General features: G+C 43.5%; 2 protein-coding genes across 3 annotated transcripts in view; one reads left to right on the top strand and one right to left on the bottom strand.

Annotated features, from left to right (window-relative positions):
- The first annotated feature begins 340 nt into the window (after positions 1 to 340).
- LOC143750154 (uncharacterized) lies at positions 341 to 5,427 on the top strand. Of its 2 annotated transcripts, XM_077243035.1 has the most exons (10): positions 341 to 380; positions 984 to 1,055; positions 1,183 to 1,260; positions 1,334 to 1,381; positions 1,464 to 1,589; positions 1,971 to 2,144; positions 2,976 to 3,262; positions 3,351 to 3,661; positions 4,660 to 4,835; positions 4,922 to 5,427. In XM_077243035.1, the coding sequence occupies exons 1-10, from the start codon at positions 372 to 374 to the stop codon at positions 5,096 to 5,098; spliced, it is 1,458 nt and encodes a 485-aa protein (XP_077099150.1). In that variant the 5' UTR covers positions 341 to 371; the 3' UTR covers positions 5,099 to 5,427. The 2 variants fall into 2 exon arrangements, with proteins under 2 accessions (XP_077099150.1, XP_077099151.1); XM_077243036.1 differs by lacking the exon at positions 3,351 to 3,661 and having other exon boundaries at positions 2,976 to 3,183; positions 4,922 to 5,424.
- A 1,841-nt stretch (positions 5,428 to 7,268) lies between these two features.
- The window catches only part of LOC143750735 (uncharacterized), a 40,347-nt gene continuing 28,729 nt past the window's right edge, over positions 7,269 to 18,886 (bottom strand). The window contains exons 5-6 of the mRNA XM_077243907.1: positions 8,407 to 9,094; positions 7,269 to 8,348 (exon numbers count right to left, since the gene is read on the bottom strand). Coding sequence (XP_077100022.1) covers positions 7,269 to 8,348; positions 8,407 to 9,094 — 1,768 coding nt within the window. The remainder of the gene's footprint in view (positions 8,349 to 8,406; positions 9,095 to 18,886) is intronic.

Below are 18,886 nucleotides of genomic sequence, written 5' to 3'. Positions count from 1 at the left end.
TAACTTTTTAGAAATTTCAGCGCTTCATTATTTATATTCGTAGCCTATAACGTTAGACTCTACTCTGTCAAAAATGATGGATGATCGAAACAGAAAAAAGTATTAGGCCTAACGTTACATCTTTTTTATGAATGTTATCGTTCCTAGAAAATCTTAGGAGATTTATCATTGTACGTACGTTTAACAGGACGCTTATGTGATTAAAATTATTCATGGTGGTGTAATGAAATATTTACTTGTGGTTACTTTTTATGTTTTGTAGGTCAGCCTGCTGGAAGAAGGGTGAGGCCGACATGGCATGCGAGTATTTTTCTGCTTCCAGGACCTGACATCTCTACCGTCAGCCAGTGGACGTGCTCCACTATCACAAAATGGATTGGGTAACTTTAATTATTACTACTTGCTTGTTGTATGTTTTTTTTTTCAATACAGTATATGTCTGGAGCGATCAGTTTACGTATTTATGTATAATATTTGAGCTGTAGCTTTTAAATTACTTTTAATAATGTGACTTTTAAATTGCCAATTTAATGTTGCCTCAGACATATTCCTAAACTGCCAGTATTTATAACTTCAAGAGGGTTGGCTAGTGGTTTGGTTTAGCCTCAGGAAGTGCAATCTTTTTCATGAATGTTCTTTTTTCAATAGGGAGGCCGCTTCATGAAACGGAGCAAAATCAGTTCTCCAAAGTTAATCTAAATTGGAGTCTATCTGAATTTAATCAATACATTTGCCAGAGTTACCCACAAGTAAGCCTAAATTTGGTAGGCTTTGAGTTGGCCAGGGCAGACAGATGCAAGAATCTCCAAAAAATTCAAGTTGCCTCTGTTAGGGAGCTGAAGGTAGCCATTGGTAAAAGTAGGCTGTATATCATACCTTTGGCTGAGGTATATCAGGTATGTCAAGCAAGTTGTGTTGGTACTGTAGTCTTTAACATGTGATTTGCTCCTATGAACGGTTCAATATTGACAATGTTTCTTTAGGAATTGGGATCTGATGACATTGCATCTTCTGAACAAATTGAAGAAACAAGACAACACCCATGCATCACTGAGGTAACTAAAATATATTTATTTATAATTAATAAGCAGTTGACAAGGTAATTTTGGATAACATGAGTTACTTGAAAAATGAAGTACCGGTAGGCTACTCCTTTCTAAACTAAATAATTTTTATTTTTAGACCATTGAGAAACGTAGGGCTATGTGCGAGCAACAGGATCGTCAATTCAACGCTTCATTATTGGCAGACAGAGAAAAGGTATGTTTTTACATGGTACATTCAAATAAATTAATTTAAAAGAACGCATTATCAACTAAATTTCCTACATTAGGAGATGAGACGGCAACATTTACAGGCCCTAGAAGAAAGACGCCTAAAGGTAACCGTTTCCTTAAAATTTGTAATTGAGTCTTAAACTTTAATTCTTAAAGCTGTCAAATATAATAATTAATTTGTTGAAGGCAATTGACGAAAGACGACAGAGGATGGTATTGTTCCCAGAGCCTTCTGATGGTGTGCCTCTTCGGTTAAAATTCCCAAATGGACTTATGAAAACCAGAAAATTTATGATGTCAGAATCAATAAAGGTAATGTGTCATAGTATGATGTTTTGTTTATGATACTTAAACATCCCTGCAAACTTGTCATCTTTAGGCAAAATTCACCAATCTGACACTTAAATTAAATAAAACTACTGATTTCAGCACATTTTTAGAAGAATTCAAAGACTTTTATTATTACAGTTGATCTCCCTGTCTTTATCAGAACCTGCTTGACAATGTTAAATCCTTCACACCCATCCATTTATTAAAAAGTTGTAGCAGGGTTGGAAATATTACTGTTTTTGATTGCATATATTCAAATTGCCATTTTAATAAAAAACAATAGCATTCCATAAAAATAACTATCCATTTTGATTTCATGGCAATATTTCTTTTTTCTTTCTATTTCAATTTATTTTCCCCAAGACACTGTTTGATTTTGTGGGGCAAGAAGACTCATCCACTGAACATTTTAGCATAAGAGAAGCCACATCAGGCATTGCAATTCACAGTAATGCCCTGTCAGGATCAATCGAGGACCATAACATAATGGGTTTCTCAACTCTCTATGTTCTATGGACTCCCGGAGTTGAGGAAGAGGTATAGTGTTTTTTAAAAAAATTTATTTGCAGTGTCTTTATCATTGATTGAACAAATGTAGCATGATGACTGTTTAAAGTGGTCCTATTATGCCCTTTTACAAAGTCTTGATTTTGGGGTGTACTAGAATAGGTTTTCAATAGGGGTGGGAATCTTAGCCACCTCACGATCCGATTCCAAAATGATTCTTTATCTACTTTTTCTGACTGCGTTCACACCGCCGCCGCCGAGAGCAGCAAAATTCACTCTTGCCGCACTGCCAACGACGCCGTAGAAAGATTTGTGGACGCTCTGACGTAGATCGAATGCTTGGTCTATTTTTAAACTTAATTTAAAGGGGCCGCAAAGCAAACAAGCATGTCGATTGTTATTTTTGCAGACTGACCAAGTAGGGTATAAGTTAACCTCATGGAATCTTTTAAATGTGTAAAGAAATTGATCGATGGAAAGAGCTTAAGTTATAGTGACATGTTTGCTAACAAATTAATTGAAAATGAATGACATGATCTACCTATAAAAGCAAATTAACGCCTCCTTGAACATTCTGTGAGGCTAAAGTACTAAATATTGAGAATGCAACAGCCTGCATTATACATTTCTTATAATATAAACGTCCACTGATAGGATTCAGCTGATAATCACCTTTGATTCTAAATGTCAACTTGACTCTTGCATAAACCGATCATAAACTGAACAATTACATTTTAAATGGGTAAATCTTCTGTGAGCAGCACAGCAAAAATAGACTGTGTGAAATTGCCCCTTAACTGATTTGATGTCATTTCTTTGTGTATTGTAAACCAGCCTTTACCTTCTATTACCCATCACCAGGTACCATCGGAGTTGCAGATGGCCTTCTCTATTTCACCTCCGCGCACGTCTGCCCCTTCACCTCCGCGCACGTCTGCCCCTTCACCTCCGCGCACGTCTGCCCCTTCACCTTCACATTCTTTCTCACCTATTTCCTCACCTACCCATGCACACCTGCATGCACAGTGGTCTCCTGGACCTTCACCTCCTGGATCTCCTGACATCTTAGGTTCTCGCTGGTCTCCTACACCTCCAAACTGGTCCCCTTTATCTATTTCCTCTGAATCAATTGAGGAAACTGAATCTGTGTATGTGTCTCATGACATTGGCTTTTGTAGTATTGCTACAACATTTTATGTCATTGCTGAAATGTGTTTTTGTTTTTTGTTTTTACAGAGCTAATCTACAGGCCATTTTAATGAATCTGGTTAGCAAAGTGGATTCCAATAGATGTCCCACCAGCAATCAAATAAATGTGTGCAGAGAAAATATTTTAAGTGGAAGCATGCAAGCATTTAAGCGATGCCGTTTTGACCCAAGTGGAAAATTGGATATTATTTTCGTTGACAATGAGGGTGTGTCTGAGGGGGCTGTAGATGAAGGAGGTCCTTCCAGGGAATATTTCCGATTATTAATGAAGGCAATACAGCATGCTAAAATCTTTGAGGGGCCTGAACAGTGTAGGCAGTTAACGCTTGATACACATGGTAAGTATTTAAAACATCTGTTACTAGGGCTGTAGGATAATGGAAAGCTTTTTTTTTATTTATTTTTTATGTTTTTTGTTAATGGGCACCTGAAGGTATGTTTATGATTTTTATATATTGAGATATGAACTTCAGGAGATTACTTTTATAGCTCTATGTGTAAAGAATTAATAATTCTAGAACAATTGGAATGAATATTGACAAACGAAGACATAAGCAACTGCGATTACAAGGATACCTTCCTAGACTGGCATTTTGACATTTGTGTGTATGACGTTCTGGCACAAATAGACGCAGAAGAGAACACTTTCACTGTGTTATAATGGTTAGACTTTGCAATTGGTCCATACAGATAAACAATCCCCGTTCTAGACATCACACATCCTGTAATGTGACTGTTGCGGATACACATATCACTATGTCAATGCTTAAATATATCATGCAGCCCTAATTGTAACTCTTGTTGATGAAGGGAACGGAGATGTTAGGCTTGTAAAACTTAGAGGCACTGCACAAACTGATTGGTACATGACAAGTACCGCAAGAGTATACAGAGCTGTCTGCTCTAAACGCTTTTGTGGCACTTTGAAAATAAATGGCTAGTGGACTTAGCTTAGCAAGCCACTCCCACAGACAAATGGGTATATTAGATGGCAGACTATTATACAAGATGGCAACCTGCATCTGCTCAGTTAGCTCTATGCTGAGGAGCTGAGACCGTGTCCTGGTCAGCAAGAGAGATGATTATTTGTTTGTGTGCAACCTGTGTGCTCTGAGTGGATGCAGGCCACCGTCTTGTATACCCCCATATGTCTGGGGAAGTGGCTTGCCATGCAAATTCCATTGGTCATTTCTTTACTACTCTGAGGTAATTGGGCTTCCAAGTGAGACCCCAATATGTCAGTATCAACATGATGTCAAACATTACTGATAGAAAGGGAACTTTTAATTGATTAACTTTTTATCCTAAAATATGCACATCTGTTTTTTGTTTTCAGCTCTTGACACCAGGCTTTATGCATTAATTGGCATGATGATTTCAGTGTGTGTCATTCATGGTGGTGTTGGACCACACTTTTTTTCCAAACGACTGTTCCTGCAGCTTTGTGGGAAAAATACAGAACCTGCTGTCTTTGAAGTTGGAGACCACTCCTTCAAAGAAAAGCTACTCAAGGTAATCTTTTAAGACCATAATCTTACAGACAGCATCTATTTTAAAACATCCAAAAAGTCAGCTGTTTTAATGACTGCTTGTTTTAGATAAAGGAGGCAGAGACCGTAGAACTGGCAAACAATGCCATAAGTGAGGCAGAGGACAGCCTGAGCATAATGGGAGCACTTCGAACTGTCAGATCGTTGCAAGAAAGAGATTTCTTGGTCCAGTCGGCCTTGGGTTTCTACACAAATGGACGTACTCGTGCTGCATTGGCACAGTAAGTGATTACCCCTTGACATCAAGTATGCTGACTTTTATACTGTCCGCTATGAGATGCTCTAGGCATGCGTTTTCTTTTCTTTCTTTTTTTTCCTGAAGAGATATACACAGTTTTTGAAAACATAATGACACATGTTTGCTACATTTTATCTGTGAAATGAGTTCAGTGTCTTTAATAAAATCAACACATGATTTATCTCATCCACCCATGATGTATAAAATATTTTATTATTTGGTCTGCCTGACCCACGGATAAAGTCAAGTCACCTTCATTTATATAGCGTTTTTAACAATATGGACTGTTTCAAAGCAGCTTTACAGTGATAATAGGAAATTAAAGTAACAGCGATTGTTTTGTCTTTACAGCATCTCTAGAATAAAGTTATTGTCTAGCTAAAGTTCGTTGTGATGGATTCACTTTCGTCGCAACGATCAATAGTTATTAACTTAGGGGCCGCTAACACGACACCGTTCTAACAGAAAACCTTTAATTAGTGTCCGGCCGCTCATTTGCATAAAACAGTGCCTGGTGGCTCTGAGAATTATTTTATTGCTTCTGCGTAGCCACGTGAGTCGGAATTGTCCCGACAATGTTTTATCAGTACAGCGGTAAAGGGAAAGAGGCCTTCACAAGGGAGAGACTAGTGACACTTAAGGACAGTGTTGTCGTGTCCAGGCACAGGTCCTTCATCTGATCTGGATACGGCCTGGATCCGGCGGACTGCGGTAAACCTCGGGATAAACAGAGACAAATATTAGCGAAGACGCCATCCTTCTTATGATGTAAAAAGTACATCAGGATTTATGGGAAGTGTTCCCGGTTCCAGCTGATCTAAACTATGCAGCCTAACATTGAATTATAGAAGTCTATAATGTGTTGTGTGTATGCTAGGCCAAAGAGATGTGTTTGTATTCTAGCTTTAAACTGACAGACTGTGTCTGCTTCCCGGACAATGTTAGGAAGACTGTTCCAAAATTTTGGTGCCAAATAGGAAAAGGATCTACCGCCAGCAGCCGATTTAGATATTCTAGGTATTATCAACTGGCCAGAATATTGAGATGGCAACAGACGTGACTGACTATAATGCGTTAAGAGCTCGCTCAAGTACTGGAGAACTAAACCATTTAGTGCTTTGTAAGTAATCGGCAATATTTAAAAATGTATACGATGTTTAATAGTGGTTGTGGGGCCTGGCGTTTTTTGGTTGGTATCTGGGGGCCATCCTGTAACCCCTTCTAACAGTTTCAAAATACGTCTTGCAGGATGCTAGAGAGAGGAAGATAGTGAGGGGGGAGAATGTGTTTATTTATAACTAACTAATCTATACAGATAAATAGTTGTAGCCTTGGGACATTCTCTTGTGACTTACCTTTAAAAACAGCAGGATCTACGTCCGGTACAGCCATGGAGAAGCCATTATAAAGATAGGTTGTGACCTCGAGGTTGTGGGGGGAGGATAGACTGTGGAGCAGTAATTAAAGAAGGTTGATTAAAAATATAATTTAGAAGAAAGGACTGTTATGAAACAATAGTTTTAAAGATATACCTTGTCTGTGGGTCATATTTGTGTATGTTGTTTTCCCCATTGTGCAATCTCCGTACAGCTTTCTGTAAACATCCAACATAGTATGAGGGCTCAATTCAAATACATTAATAAATAAAGCACACGAAGTTAAGCGGACACCGTCAAATGTTTGTGACGGTCAGAAAATAACTTACCGCAACAGAATTATTCCCAGCTCTCTTTAATTTCTTTGAAGCAGGCTCATCTTTTGCCTCTTTGAGCTCATTGATGTCAGCCTCCATCTTATCCAACCTCTTGTCCATCGTCTCCAGCTTTTCAAATATCCTCTTCAAACTTGCATTTACCATATACACCAGTCTGTTTTCGTTCGGACTCGGAGTTTGAATAGCCACATTGTCCCGACGTAAAGGAGTAACATCTCTACCCTGCTCTCCGTAAAACTCCTTTAGTGTGGAGGGGGATAACCCTGTGGAGAAGCGCTCCTGCAGGAATTCCAGCACTGCACCCACTGGGCAGTTAACTGGGTCCTGCAGGTGTTCTCCACACCAAGAAGTGAAAAATTTCCACTTCAAGGCATAAAGCTTCCTCGTGGATGGAGCTCTGGAGTTAAGAATGGTCTCAACAACCTCGGTTGAGAGACCGGAGTCTATGAGCTGGGCCCCCTCAGAGGCCAAGCCCACAGTTTCCACAATTCTGGGCGGGGGTGAAGTATCGTACCCCCCGCCTGGGAGAGTAGATCCCTCCTGACCGGGAGCTCCAAAGGAGAACCGTCCAGGAGAGAAATCAGGTCCGCAAACCATACTCGGGCCGGCCAGAACAGGGCTACTAGTAGTAGACTGACCCCGTCCCGGCGGACCCTCTCCAGAACTCCTGGTAACAGAGCAATCGGGGGAAAGGCGTACAGACGTGACCTCGGCCACGGCTGCACCATAGCATCCAACCCCAGGGGGGCTGGAAGAGTGATGGAGAACCACCGATGACAATGAGTGGTCTCCTTGGAAGCGAATAGGTCCACCTCGGCGCGACCGAAACTCAACCAAAGGAGCTCCACCACCTCGGGGTGGAGTCTCCATTCCCCTGGCCTCGGCCCCTGCCTCGACAGGGAGTCTGCTACCACATTCAAATACCCAGGGAGATACATTGCTCTCAGAGATAGTAGCTTCCCTTGGGACCACAGGAGGATCTGACGGGCCAACTTGTAAAGCCGGCGAGACCGCAGGCCCCCCTGATGATTTATATAAGAGACCACCGACGTGTTGTCTGATTGAACTAACACATGATGGCCTCTCAGGTCTGTTAGGAAGTGTTTCAGAGCCTGAAACACAGCCAACATCTCTAGACAATTTATGTGCCACGAAAGATGATGATCCTGCCACAGACCTTGGGCTGGGCGACCACTCATGACCGCCCCCCACCCTGTGAGGGAAGCATCCGTCGTTAGCGTTATGCGACGACAAAGAGCCCCCAGCACAGGACCTTTGGATAGGAACCAAGTTTCTCTCCACATGACCAGAGCACGAAGGCAGCGCCGCGTGACTTTGAACGTGCGGAGCGGATTTCCCCTCGGGGAGAATCCCTTGGTCCTGAGCCACCACTGTAGCGGTCTCATGTACAACAGGCCGCAAGGTATAACGTTGGACGCTGCTGCCATCAGACCCAACAGTCTCTGAAACTGCTTGACAGTGAGTAGCTGGCCTAGCTTCACTTGTTTCACAGCTGATTTGCACTTGTGTATATGGTTGTGTGACAATAAAAGGATTTGATTTGATTTGATTTGATTGAGCTGAGAGAATCGAAGCGATGCGGGTCGGAGAGAGTCGCGCCCGCATCGATACCGAATCCCAAACGACACCCAGAAAAGTGGTCTTCTGGGAAGGAGATAATACACTTTTCTTTGCGTTCAGCCTCAACCCCAACTTTCTGATATGAGCGAGGACGACATCTCGATGCCGAACCGCCATCTGCTCGGTCTGAGCTAAAATCAACCAATCGTCGATGTAATTGAGAATACGAATGCCCTGAAGCCTCAGAGGCACTAGTGCTGCATCCATGCATTTCGTGAAAGTGCGGGGAGATAAAGCTAGGCCAAACGGAAGAACCCTGTACTGGTACGCCTCGCCCCCGAAGGCGAACCTCAGGAACTTCCTGTGTTGTGGAAGGATGGACACATGGAAGTATGCGTCCTTCAGATCTATCGTGACAAACCAGTCCTCGGACCTGATTTGAGACACGATCTGCTTGATAGTGAGCATCTTGAATTTTAGCTTCCCTACCGAGCGATTCAATATGCGCAGGTCTAAAATTGGACGAAACCCCCCATCCTTCTTTGGAACGATGAAATATCGGCTGTAATAACCTGACTCCAAACTGGGAGGAGGAACCCGTTCTATAGCCTCTTTTTGAAGGAGCGTTTTCACCTCTTGTTCCAATACCAGAGCCTGCTTGGGGCCCACCACTGTGTGCAGAACCCCTCTGAATTTTGGTGGACGACACCTGAACTGGATAGCATAACCCTTTTCTACTGTCTGCAGGACCCAATGAGATATTTTTGGAAGGCTTTTCCACTCTGCCAGAAATTCTACTAAGGGTACCAGCCTCTCGAGACTGGCCTCTGGTGTAACTTGAGCAGCAGACGCAGCGCCCTGTAACGGCGCACCGGCAGGGAACAACTGGTCTGACCGCTCTGAGACCCTCCTCAGAGGGAGCGAGCGTCCCTCGGGAAAGCGCTCGCTGGGATCGTCTGTGCCCCGGCATAAAGGCGGGGTTGGCAGAACGAGCCCCTGAGGGCACCGAGGAGGAATGGGCACCGTAAAAAGAGGTGAACACCTTTCCGCCTCGGTGGGGACCACCCTCAGCATCCTGAACGGCTTGGCGTCAGGACTTCTTCTTAGCCGAAGCCTTCTTAGCCAATATAACTGTCCTCAGATCAGTTCTACTGGGAGAAGGCTTCGGCTGAGAGTGTCGCGGCTGAGCCCACTGTCCAGCAGGGGGAGCACGAGACGCGACACTCTGCCTCTGCTGCGCTCTATGTGATGAGCTCGAAGACGGCCGGGGCTGCTCCCGCCCAGCAGCCCCAGGGACATGAACTTTAAGGGGAAGAAACTTTTTAAAAGCTGCAGTTTGTTTCTTTTCTTCTTGGAATTTATCGATAACTGAATTCACAGCATCACCAAACAACCCCATGGGAGAAAGAGGAGCATCTAAAAGAAAAGCTTTTTCTCTCTCTTTAATATTAGTCTGATTTAACCACAAATGTCTTTCTGCGGCCACCAGAGCTGCCATAGAACGACCCATTAATTTGGCCGATTCTCTGGTGGCACGCAGGGATAAATCAGCAGCCTGACTCAGTTCGCGAACTACGTCAGTACTGACCTCCTCACTCTCACTCATGTCCCTTAGCAGATCAGCCTGGTATGCCTGCAAGATTGACATAGTATGCAGACATGACACAGCCTGACCTGTTGCCGAATATGCTTTACCCACCAAAGCCGAAGTGTTTCTTAAAGGCTTGGTGGGTAATGCCGGTGCCTTAAAAGATGATGCTGCTTCGGGGGAGAGATGGCTCGCAAGCGTCTCTTCCACACGAGGCAAAGCACCATAACCATGAGCCTTGGCTCCCATAATATTAGCGTATGTTGAAGTCTGGGGACTAAACACTCTATATGACACCGGTTTTCTCCATGATTTCGACACCTCGGTGTGGAGATCATGGAAAAACGGCAGGCACCGGCGTGGAGGCTGCACACGTGACGGCAAAAATCTCTCATCCAACTTTGATTTAGAAACAGACTCCTGTCTAGTCACCGGCCATTCAATATTAAGTTTTTCAACAGCTCTTGTTAACACCTCCATAAGCTCATCACTCTCAGGAGTGTGGGGTGGCGAATCCTCCACATCTCCCTCAAACTAACAACATCAAGTTCCTCAGAACTGGATAGCTGCAGCATTGGTGCCTCAGCCCGAGCGGAAGAAACCGCAGCGCGTGCTTCCGAACCCGGGACTGAGGCACTGGATCTCACAGGTGAAGGGAGAGATAAGGCAGAGCCCGTCTCAAACCCCGCTGTGAGATCCATCTGCGATCCCCACAATAAGCGCCGCCGCTCTGCCTCGGCAGAAGCGGGACCCGAACCGCGGGGAGCGCGCACCGAACCGCTCTCCTCAAAGAGCGATCGGAGGGAGCGGAGCGTCCTTAACGGCATACGCTCGCAATGCTCACAGTCTGCTCCCTCGAGAGCAAACTGGGCATGCTGAACTCCCAAACAAACAACACAAAGATCATGTGTATCCCCGCTCGTTAAATAACGCGAGCAGGGAGGAACACACTTTCTAAACTGCTGTTCGTCCGCCATAATCTCTCAATATATATATATATAGGGATAAATTGTTTGTGTGGTGCAGGGTATGTAAGACAGACAATATCACACAGGGACAGATTCACATGTAGCGCGACTGAAAGCACAGAAGCTAATGCGCTTGTGTTTTTGGGGTGCTTTATAGTTTCCTGGTCGATGACGTCACCCGCCTATGACGTTTCATCTCTCCATTGGGCTGATTCCATACGTGCTTCATGACGCACAACGCAGGGGCGTTCCCGCAGCGTTTGACGCAGCTCGAAGTTCCCTTGAAAGGGAACTGCTTTTCAGGGTCTACAGTCTTTGTTGTAGATTGACACAATGTAAAGCACTTATCAGCCCACCTTTCCTGAATACTAATGAGGGGGGCAGGGGAATAGGGGCAATCTTGAGCTGCCAGTCCCAAAACAAATTAGCCTTTACAAAGCAAGCCATCAACTAACAGCATGTGGTCAGACAAGTTCCTGTTTTCGGGCCTTTGCGGGCATTTACAGGTACGCGTAACAAAGTTCCAAAGATCCCTGCCAAACAGCACATTTAGCGGGTGTATTCATTGTCTGAATTCTCCCGTATACACCCCTTTTGACGCAGTGAAGAAGCAAACTCACTGCACTTTCTCACTGAGAGCATTTCACTGGGAATCTGGCTTGGGGGGTTTGTCGGTCTCTCTACAGTAGCAAAAAGAGTGCGCGTGTTGTTTATATTGCTTTTTATAATATTCGAGAAGAAAGTCTGTCTAGCTTTGCCTAGTTCCTTATTGAAAGCATGGATGCTGTCTTTGTAGATGTTATAATGGACTACAAGTTTTGTCTTCCGCCACATGCGCTCTGCTTTTCTGTATTGTCTTTTCATATTTTGCACTGCTGTTGAGTTTCTCCAAGGTGCTTTTTGTCTGTCACTCTTCTTCCTGACTTTCACAGGAGCAATATCATCAATTACACTCTTAACTTTTGAGTTAAAAGAATCAAGGAGAAAATCAACAGAGTCAGCAGATATGCTTGGTGTTAAAGATATAGCCTTCATAAATAGTACACTAGTGTTCTCATTTAAGCATCTCTTCTTGACAGACACAGATCTAGCTTCAATGGCAGAAGAGATCAATATATCAAAGAAAATACAAAAATGATCAGACAGTGCTACATCCTTAATAACAATTGATGAAATGTTTAGACCCTTACTGATAAGTAAATCTAGAGTGTGTCCACGATTATGTGTGGGTCCATGTACATGCTGAGTCAGATCAAAAGTTTTTAAAACAGTTTTGATTTCTTTTGCCATATTGGTTTCTCTATTATCTATGTGAATGTTAAAATCTCCAGCAATGGCAAAGCAGTCAAATTCTGAGGAAATTGTTGATAACAGTTCTGTTAAGTTCTCAGCAAAAGATGGAGAGTATTTTGGAGGCCTGTAAACAATGTTAGTAAAATCGTGGAGCACCTTTTAACACAATACCCAGATATTCGAAAGACGGGTAATTCCCAAATGATATTTGCTTACATTGATAGACATCTTTATAAAGAGCAGCTAAACCTCCGCCTCTTCTGACAGCTCTGCAGACACTCATAAAAGTAAAGTTAGGAGGGGCTGTTTCATTGAGGACTGTTGCACTGCAGCTGTCTTCTGGCCAAGTTTAATTTAGCAACATAAAATCCAGGTTGTATGTGGTTATTAAGTCGTTGACTAGAAGTGATTTATTTTTAAGTGAGCGGATGTTTAAAAGTGCTAACTTAACAGTCTTACTTTTTGTCCCCACAGCAATCTTAGTATGTCGTGTAATAGGCACCAGATTAGGTGGGTTTGCTGTACGGCTTTTGAAGGCCTTAGACTTTCTATCATGTAATCGAACAGCAATAGAGAAAGATACAGGCACACAGGGTTCCCGCTTGTTCTGTAAACATTTGAGAAAGTTATTGTTATCATAGCGGGGACCCGACACATATCACTGAGAGCAGGTATCAGTTGTTTGTGGTTCAACTCGAGCTGCTGGAGGAGGGTGTGGGCCCTGGCGCTGTGGCAGAGGCCGAAGAGCTCTCACAGGGGGAGGGGGAGGGCGAGCTGGGCCCGCAGGCTTTGGTGGTTGTGGGGCCTGGCGTTTTTTGGTTGGTATCTGGGGGCTCGCAGCAAAAGAGTGGGATAGTCTAGTTCCAGCATGCACCAGTTGTTCCATTTTCTCTGAGAAGCACAGAAGTGGAGATGCTGGAGAGAGGGATAACGTTTACGGTGAGAGGGGCTGTTGCTCTGGTGTTATTGGAGGCTGTAATATGCTGTCCTGGTTTCCCTGGCTGTTTTCCAGAAAGTCGTCCTTGGGTGCTGAATCTTGGAGCAGTTCTAGTATGTCACAGTCTGTCTGTGGTGAGCTCTGTGGGCAGGGCTCAGCTGAGATTGTGTCCGTGAGCAGAGGTTGTTGTGGCTGAGTGGTGTTATCATTGTCCTTGTGTGATGTGTCAACCGCATGTCCATTCAGGTGCTGAAGTGAAATCCTGTGGTAATTCATACTGTATCCAGGTGTGTGTGTGCCATTCAGGTTGAGTGGGTTGGCACACATTGCAGAAGGATGACGGAGGGAGAAGTAGATATTGTCCTTTAGCACTCTTGAACCAAGTTTGTTTGGGTGGTGGCCATCCTGTTGAAACAGTTGCCTCTGACTCCAGAAAAGATTGAAGTTGTCAATAAAGTTCACTCCTTTTATATTGAAGGTTTTTTGCAGCCATGTATTAAGCCCAAGCAACCGTGAAAACCTGTTTGTTCCTCTTGCTGGGAGTGGTCCACTGATGAATGTCTGAACTTTCAGTCTTTTAAGTGTTTCAAAAAGTTCATTGAAATCCTTTTTAAGAAGTTCCGACTGCTCTTTATGAATATCATTCTTCCCCACATGAATGATGAGTCGATTTGCAGTCTTATGTTTCATCAGAATGTTCTGAAGTTCCCTGTTTACATCAGATGTTGTTGCTTGTGGAAGGCAGCACGTTGTTGTATCCCTGCTATTAATGTTTCTGATTACGGAGTCGCCCACTATCAGAGTCCTGGGCTCGGCTGCACTGTGAGCTGAGTGCCGCTGTCTGATCGACCTTAAGCCCCAGTTAGCATCAGTGTTAGCTACTGGCTGATTCAGTCTGTGTGCGATCACATTCATCAAATTTGGGGATTCCTCATTCATTAATACTTCAAATCTGTTCTCAAGATGTATAGGCGGTGGTAGGAGACCAGTGTTTGCAGTCCTTGTCAGAGCCGTATCTGGGGTAGAGGATGCTACTGCAGTAATATGTGATGCTCGTGACAATCTGATGTCTCGAGTGCCTTTGGGTCTCGCACCCTGTTTGTGCCATCGATTAGTAAGTCGATTGGCTTGTTTCTCTACACTCAGTATGGCCTGTCGAGAAGCACTAGATTCATGGGACTCACCGGCTGTATGCTGAGGACATCCATGACGAAGCTCTGTTGTGTGTTCCGTCTGGTTTGGTGGTCCCGCAATTAACTTTGTTTCAAGAATTGCAATCCTTTGTAAAAGTCTGTGGCAGTTGGAGCAGCAAGTAGATTCCAGAGGAGGCATTTTCTTATCCTTATGAATGTAGGCAGTTTTGTTTTCTCTTCCCCGGAATGTAAGCTTTCAGTGGGAGGCTGGTCGAATAAAATAAATCTGCTTTTTTTTTGTAGTAATCCAAGCATTTGAGCACTGTGCTGATTTGCTGAAGTTAAAATTAGGTGATAAAAGGAGATAAAATATAGAAATATAAAAGCGATAGAGCAAAGTGCGGAGCAGTAAGCGAGAGCGTCCGAACAGTAGCTTAGCAGGAAAAATAGTGAAACTCTAGTGAAACTCCTGTTAACTTGAGAAATTTATTAGCAAATCCTACGATAATCCTTAATTTGTCAGATTTCTTTTCCACTTGTGAAGTACCATTCACCACCACACAAATGAAAGCCACAAAGTCAATTTTGTTTAGTGTGATATGCAGATCTGGCTCATTTTCTAGCATTTTCGTCTCCTACTTATTCGTTGACAAAAATGTAAATAGATTTTCATAATAATTTTTGTCATTCAAACATGGTTTTTATTTATTGTCTAGAGAGCTCTCTCGAATGTACATCGTTGGCGAGTAATTTACATAATTGTAATCAACAATGTTTTCACTGATGAAAACTAGACAATAAATAAAAACCAGGTTTGAATGACAAAAATTATTATGAAAATCTATTTACATTTTTGTGTAATGCTGACACAAAAAAAAAACTTCAGTGTTTACATGCAGTGTGTAAACACTGAAGTTGTAAAATTGGATTTAACTTTACAAAGAAAAAGTTTAAAAGCAATTTTTGCATGATTTGATTTGTATGAAAATGTAAAATGTTTAGAAAAAAAAATTAAGCATGAATGTCCACCCTAAACCTAAAAGTCAGTGGACTGTAAGAAGATTGTACAAAAATGATAGAAATTAATCCAAATTTGCTGCCATTTCACTAACGTGTAAAATAGTTATGAATTGCCATGAAAGTCTCCTGGATGTTTCTTCATACTAAAATCATGTTGACATCATGATAATTGGCATCTTGTGGTTGTACTTTTGAAAAGGTGAAACATTATTTTTAAAGATGAAATTATGAATTTAGCAGAATCTCCACAGGTGCAGTTCATACCTTAAATTATGAACATGATCTGATAACGTTAAACAACCAGAATGTGTCCACGTATTTTTCTTCTATGGTTTATGGTCTTGCTTCAAACTTTCACAGTTGAAATGGGACTACTCACAATTTTTCTTTACTGGATTCAAGGAGTTTTTGAGGTTGCAATAAAAACAGTAACAAATCCTTCTATCGTGGGTGAATTTGACCCCCATAAGAAATGTAGGAAATGGGGATTTATTTCTTAAAAAAAAAAAAAAAATTATATATATATATATATATATATATATAAAATAAAATAAAATGAAATAAAAAATCTGGCACAGTCCAAAAGATACGCATGCACAAATAAAGGGATGCGACACTAGAATATCCCCAATGCAGAACACATTCACATCTCATATATATGAGAATTATTTATTTTTTTATTTAATTTGCTTAATTTTTTTATTTTTTTCCACAAAATATTTATGTTTTTTTATATCTAAATATCTATCTGAATGCATAGAGATTGAATTTACGTTTCAAATTGGAGTTTTATTCTTATATTCCAGTTGAATTTGATCTGTAGAATTACCATAGAGAAACGTCCTGGTTGGGGCCCGCGGGTATAAATACGGAAGGAGGAGCTGACAGTAACCCGGGGTCAGCGGTGGTCCAGCGGTCGTGGCAAGGGGACTACGTCCTCCGTTCCCTCCTTCAGGGAACGGTGGGTTGCATACGCAACCAGGACGTTCCCTTTCAATCGATAACGTCAGACGTAGTCGACGGTCGACTGAATGGGGATAACCTTTGAAAACGCCACTAACGCTGCCACCTTCCAGTGCCTAAACCAAAGCCTCCTGATGCCCCCGCAAATTTAAGAAGGGGAAGGACAGGGCTTAGGCCAGGGAAGTCACTGCTGTTCCTACAGGACCACTGGGAAAGCGTTCCCCGTACATTGGAAGGAAGGGACGCTACGGAAGCCACATTCAACCCAGAGGGAGGTAACGTGGAGAATACACATATGAACTGGGCGGAAACCGGGCAGTCTAACATATGGAATGTCACTGGGGTGGCTCCAGCCTAAGACGGGGGGAAACACACCGGACAGTGACGGCAGAGAGACTCTGCCGAAGGAAGACACGGGCTCGTCGCAGGGAGCCGTATCATGGAAGAATACACATATGGGGTCGCCATAGGGACCGCAACATATGGACCCAGCCTAACACAGGTTCCACACTGCTTACGAGTGGTAGGCCTAACACCAGACGTTCCGCACTTCCGACGTCGGAGGGGTGTGGAGGAACTCAACAGGGTTAAATTTTAAGGGAACTCAACTGGAGTAGAAAGGCGCACGTATCCAGTCCATAGGAGGGGAATGGCGCAGCAAGCTGACACTTGAACCGGGCTCACAGTGAAACTGGCTTCATGAGAAGGGAGCCCACGGGAAGCAGCGGTTCAACTAGGTGTCGTCCAGCCCCCAACTCTAGAATCTGTTTAGCAAAGCATATCGTCAACGCCCAGGCGGAGCACTTTACACTCATCATAGAGGAGCTCAACACCTAAGTGGACATGTTGCATCTCGGATTTTTACCGAAATGAAGGCAAGCACTAAGTGCAACTTTGCATGGAAACAGCCTTCCCTCTCTGCTGAGTTCCAACAGATATTTGTAGAGCTGGTCTGAGGTCTATGGCTTGCATTCTGTACACGTCCAAGTGAACGGACAGAGAAGCCAGGGCTGGATCTGCCTCCTCCAGGGCAGCGCTTGCAGGCTCACCACCTGCTCCTATTACGGGAGAGGTAGGAACCTTGGGCACAATCCGAGCCGGGGTCTCAGCTTGTGAGAGTTAGCCGGCCCAGACTCCAGGCACGATACGTTGACCGAAAGCGAGCAAGTCCCTACCCTCTAGTAGAGACCACGCGAGCAGGAGAACTGATATAACAGAATTTTTAACTCACTGCCTGCAGTGGCTCAGGGGCGGTCTCTGCAGTGCAGTCGCACCAGGGACAAGGCCCAATAGGATAAAGAGGGACGCAAGGATTTACAAGACCTTGCTCCTAAGGAACCTGACGATCAGAACGTGCTTCTGGACACTTCTGCAACACGATGAGCGTCGTTTAAACACCGAGGCAACATCATTTTGAGGGTGAAGGAAAACAGCCTACTCCAAGCCATTTTGCAGGAAAGAGAGCACTGAAGTGATCGAAAGCTTTCAGGATCTCCTCTGGAGAGAAGACGCACTCAACGACTAGGTTCCACTTCTAAAGGCGTAAGCACTCTACCCATTTCTAGGGGGTGCTCGCAGAAGTGATGGTAACTATCACATGTCCCTGTGATAGCCACCTGAACCTCCGCGTTCAGATGTAAGACCGCCCGGAACCTCCGGGGGAAGAACGCGGGTGCCATCGTGCCCCGTCCCTGAAAGAGTTTTCAGGGGAAGTCAGGAAGGCTGTCGATGGGAATCAGGTCTAGTTGGGCCAATAAGGGGCAACTATGAAGACCTGTTCCTCTTGGTACGTATGTGCAAGCGAAGGGTGCAAAAAGACAGGAGCATTGCTCAACACAACATGTGAAGATCACTGGGCTTAAGGAGCATTTTCTGCTCAGCACTTGAGTGTGATAAGTTCACTGAGCTTCAGGAGCATTCCTGCTCAACACCTGAGTGTGATAAACTCACTGAGCTTCAGGAGCATTTCTGCTCAACACTTGAGTGCGAAGAACTTCACTGAGCACCAGGAGCATTTCTGCTCAGCACTGCATGTGATGAATTCACTGAGCTACAGGAGCATTTCTGCTCAACACCTGAGTGTGATGAACTCACTGAGCTACAGGAGCATTGCTGCTCAACACCTGAGTGCGATGAACTTCACTGAGTTTCAGGAGCATTTCTGCTCAACATGAAGTGTGATGATTTGTCCATATGACTAGTAAGTCAAAGTCCAAATCACAGTCTTTGCTGTCCCAACTTAATTGATATAAGTAGTGTAGAACATTATATAGAAACTGTGTCTATTCCTCGCTTAGTGAGGCCAAACAATAAATCTAGTGTAGGATCTAGCAAAAATCTTATTGTAATTAAACCAGAAAATCTAAATATCAGTGAACAAAAACAATTTCTAAAGCTAGGTCTTCTAAACATTAGATCGCTCACACCTAAGGCGGTTATTGTAAATGAAATGGTCACAGATAATAGTTTCGATGTACTTTGCCTTACTGAAACCTGGCTTAAACCAAATGATTATTTCGGTCTAAATGAGTCTACTCCACCAGGATACTGTTATAAGCATGAGCCCCGTCTGATCGGT

The sequence above is a fragment of the Siphateles boraxobius genome, unplaced genomic scaffold, assembly GCF_051911475.1.
Source record: "Siphateles boraxobius isolate OS27281-9 unplaced genomic scaffold, OSU_SipBor_1 25, whole genome shotgun sequence".
In the NCBI taxonomy this organism is placed as follows: Eukaryota; Metazoa; Chordata; class Actinopteri; order Cypriniformes; family Leuciscidae; genus Siphateles; species Siphateles boraxobius.
Note: the sequence above shows the minus strand (reverse complement) of the source record. Positions and strands in the feature narration are given on the sequence as shown.

Coding starts and splice junctions, on each gene's coding strand:
- LOC143750154 (XM_077243035.1), top strand. Junction 1,056..1,182: donor AACACCCATGCATCACTGAG/GTAACTAAAATA, acceptor TTTTATTTTTAG/ACCATTGAGAAACGTAGGGC. Junction 3,263..3,350: donor ATTGAGGAAACTGAATCTGT/GTATGTGTCTCA, acceptor TTGTTTTTACAG/AGCTAATCTACAGGCCATTT.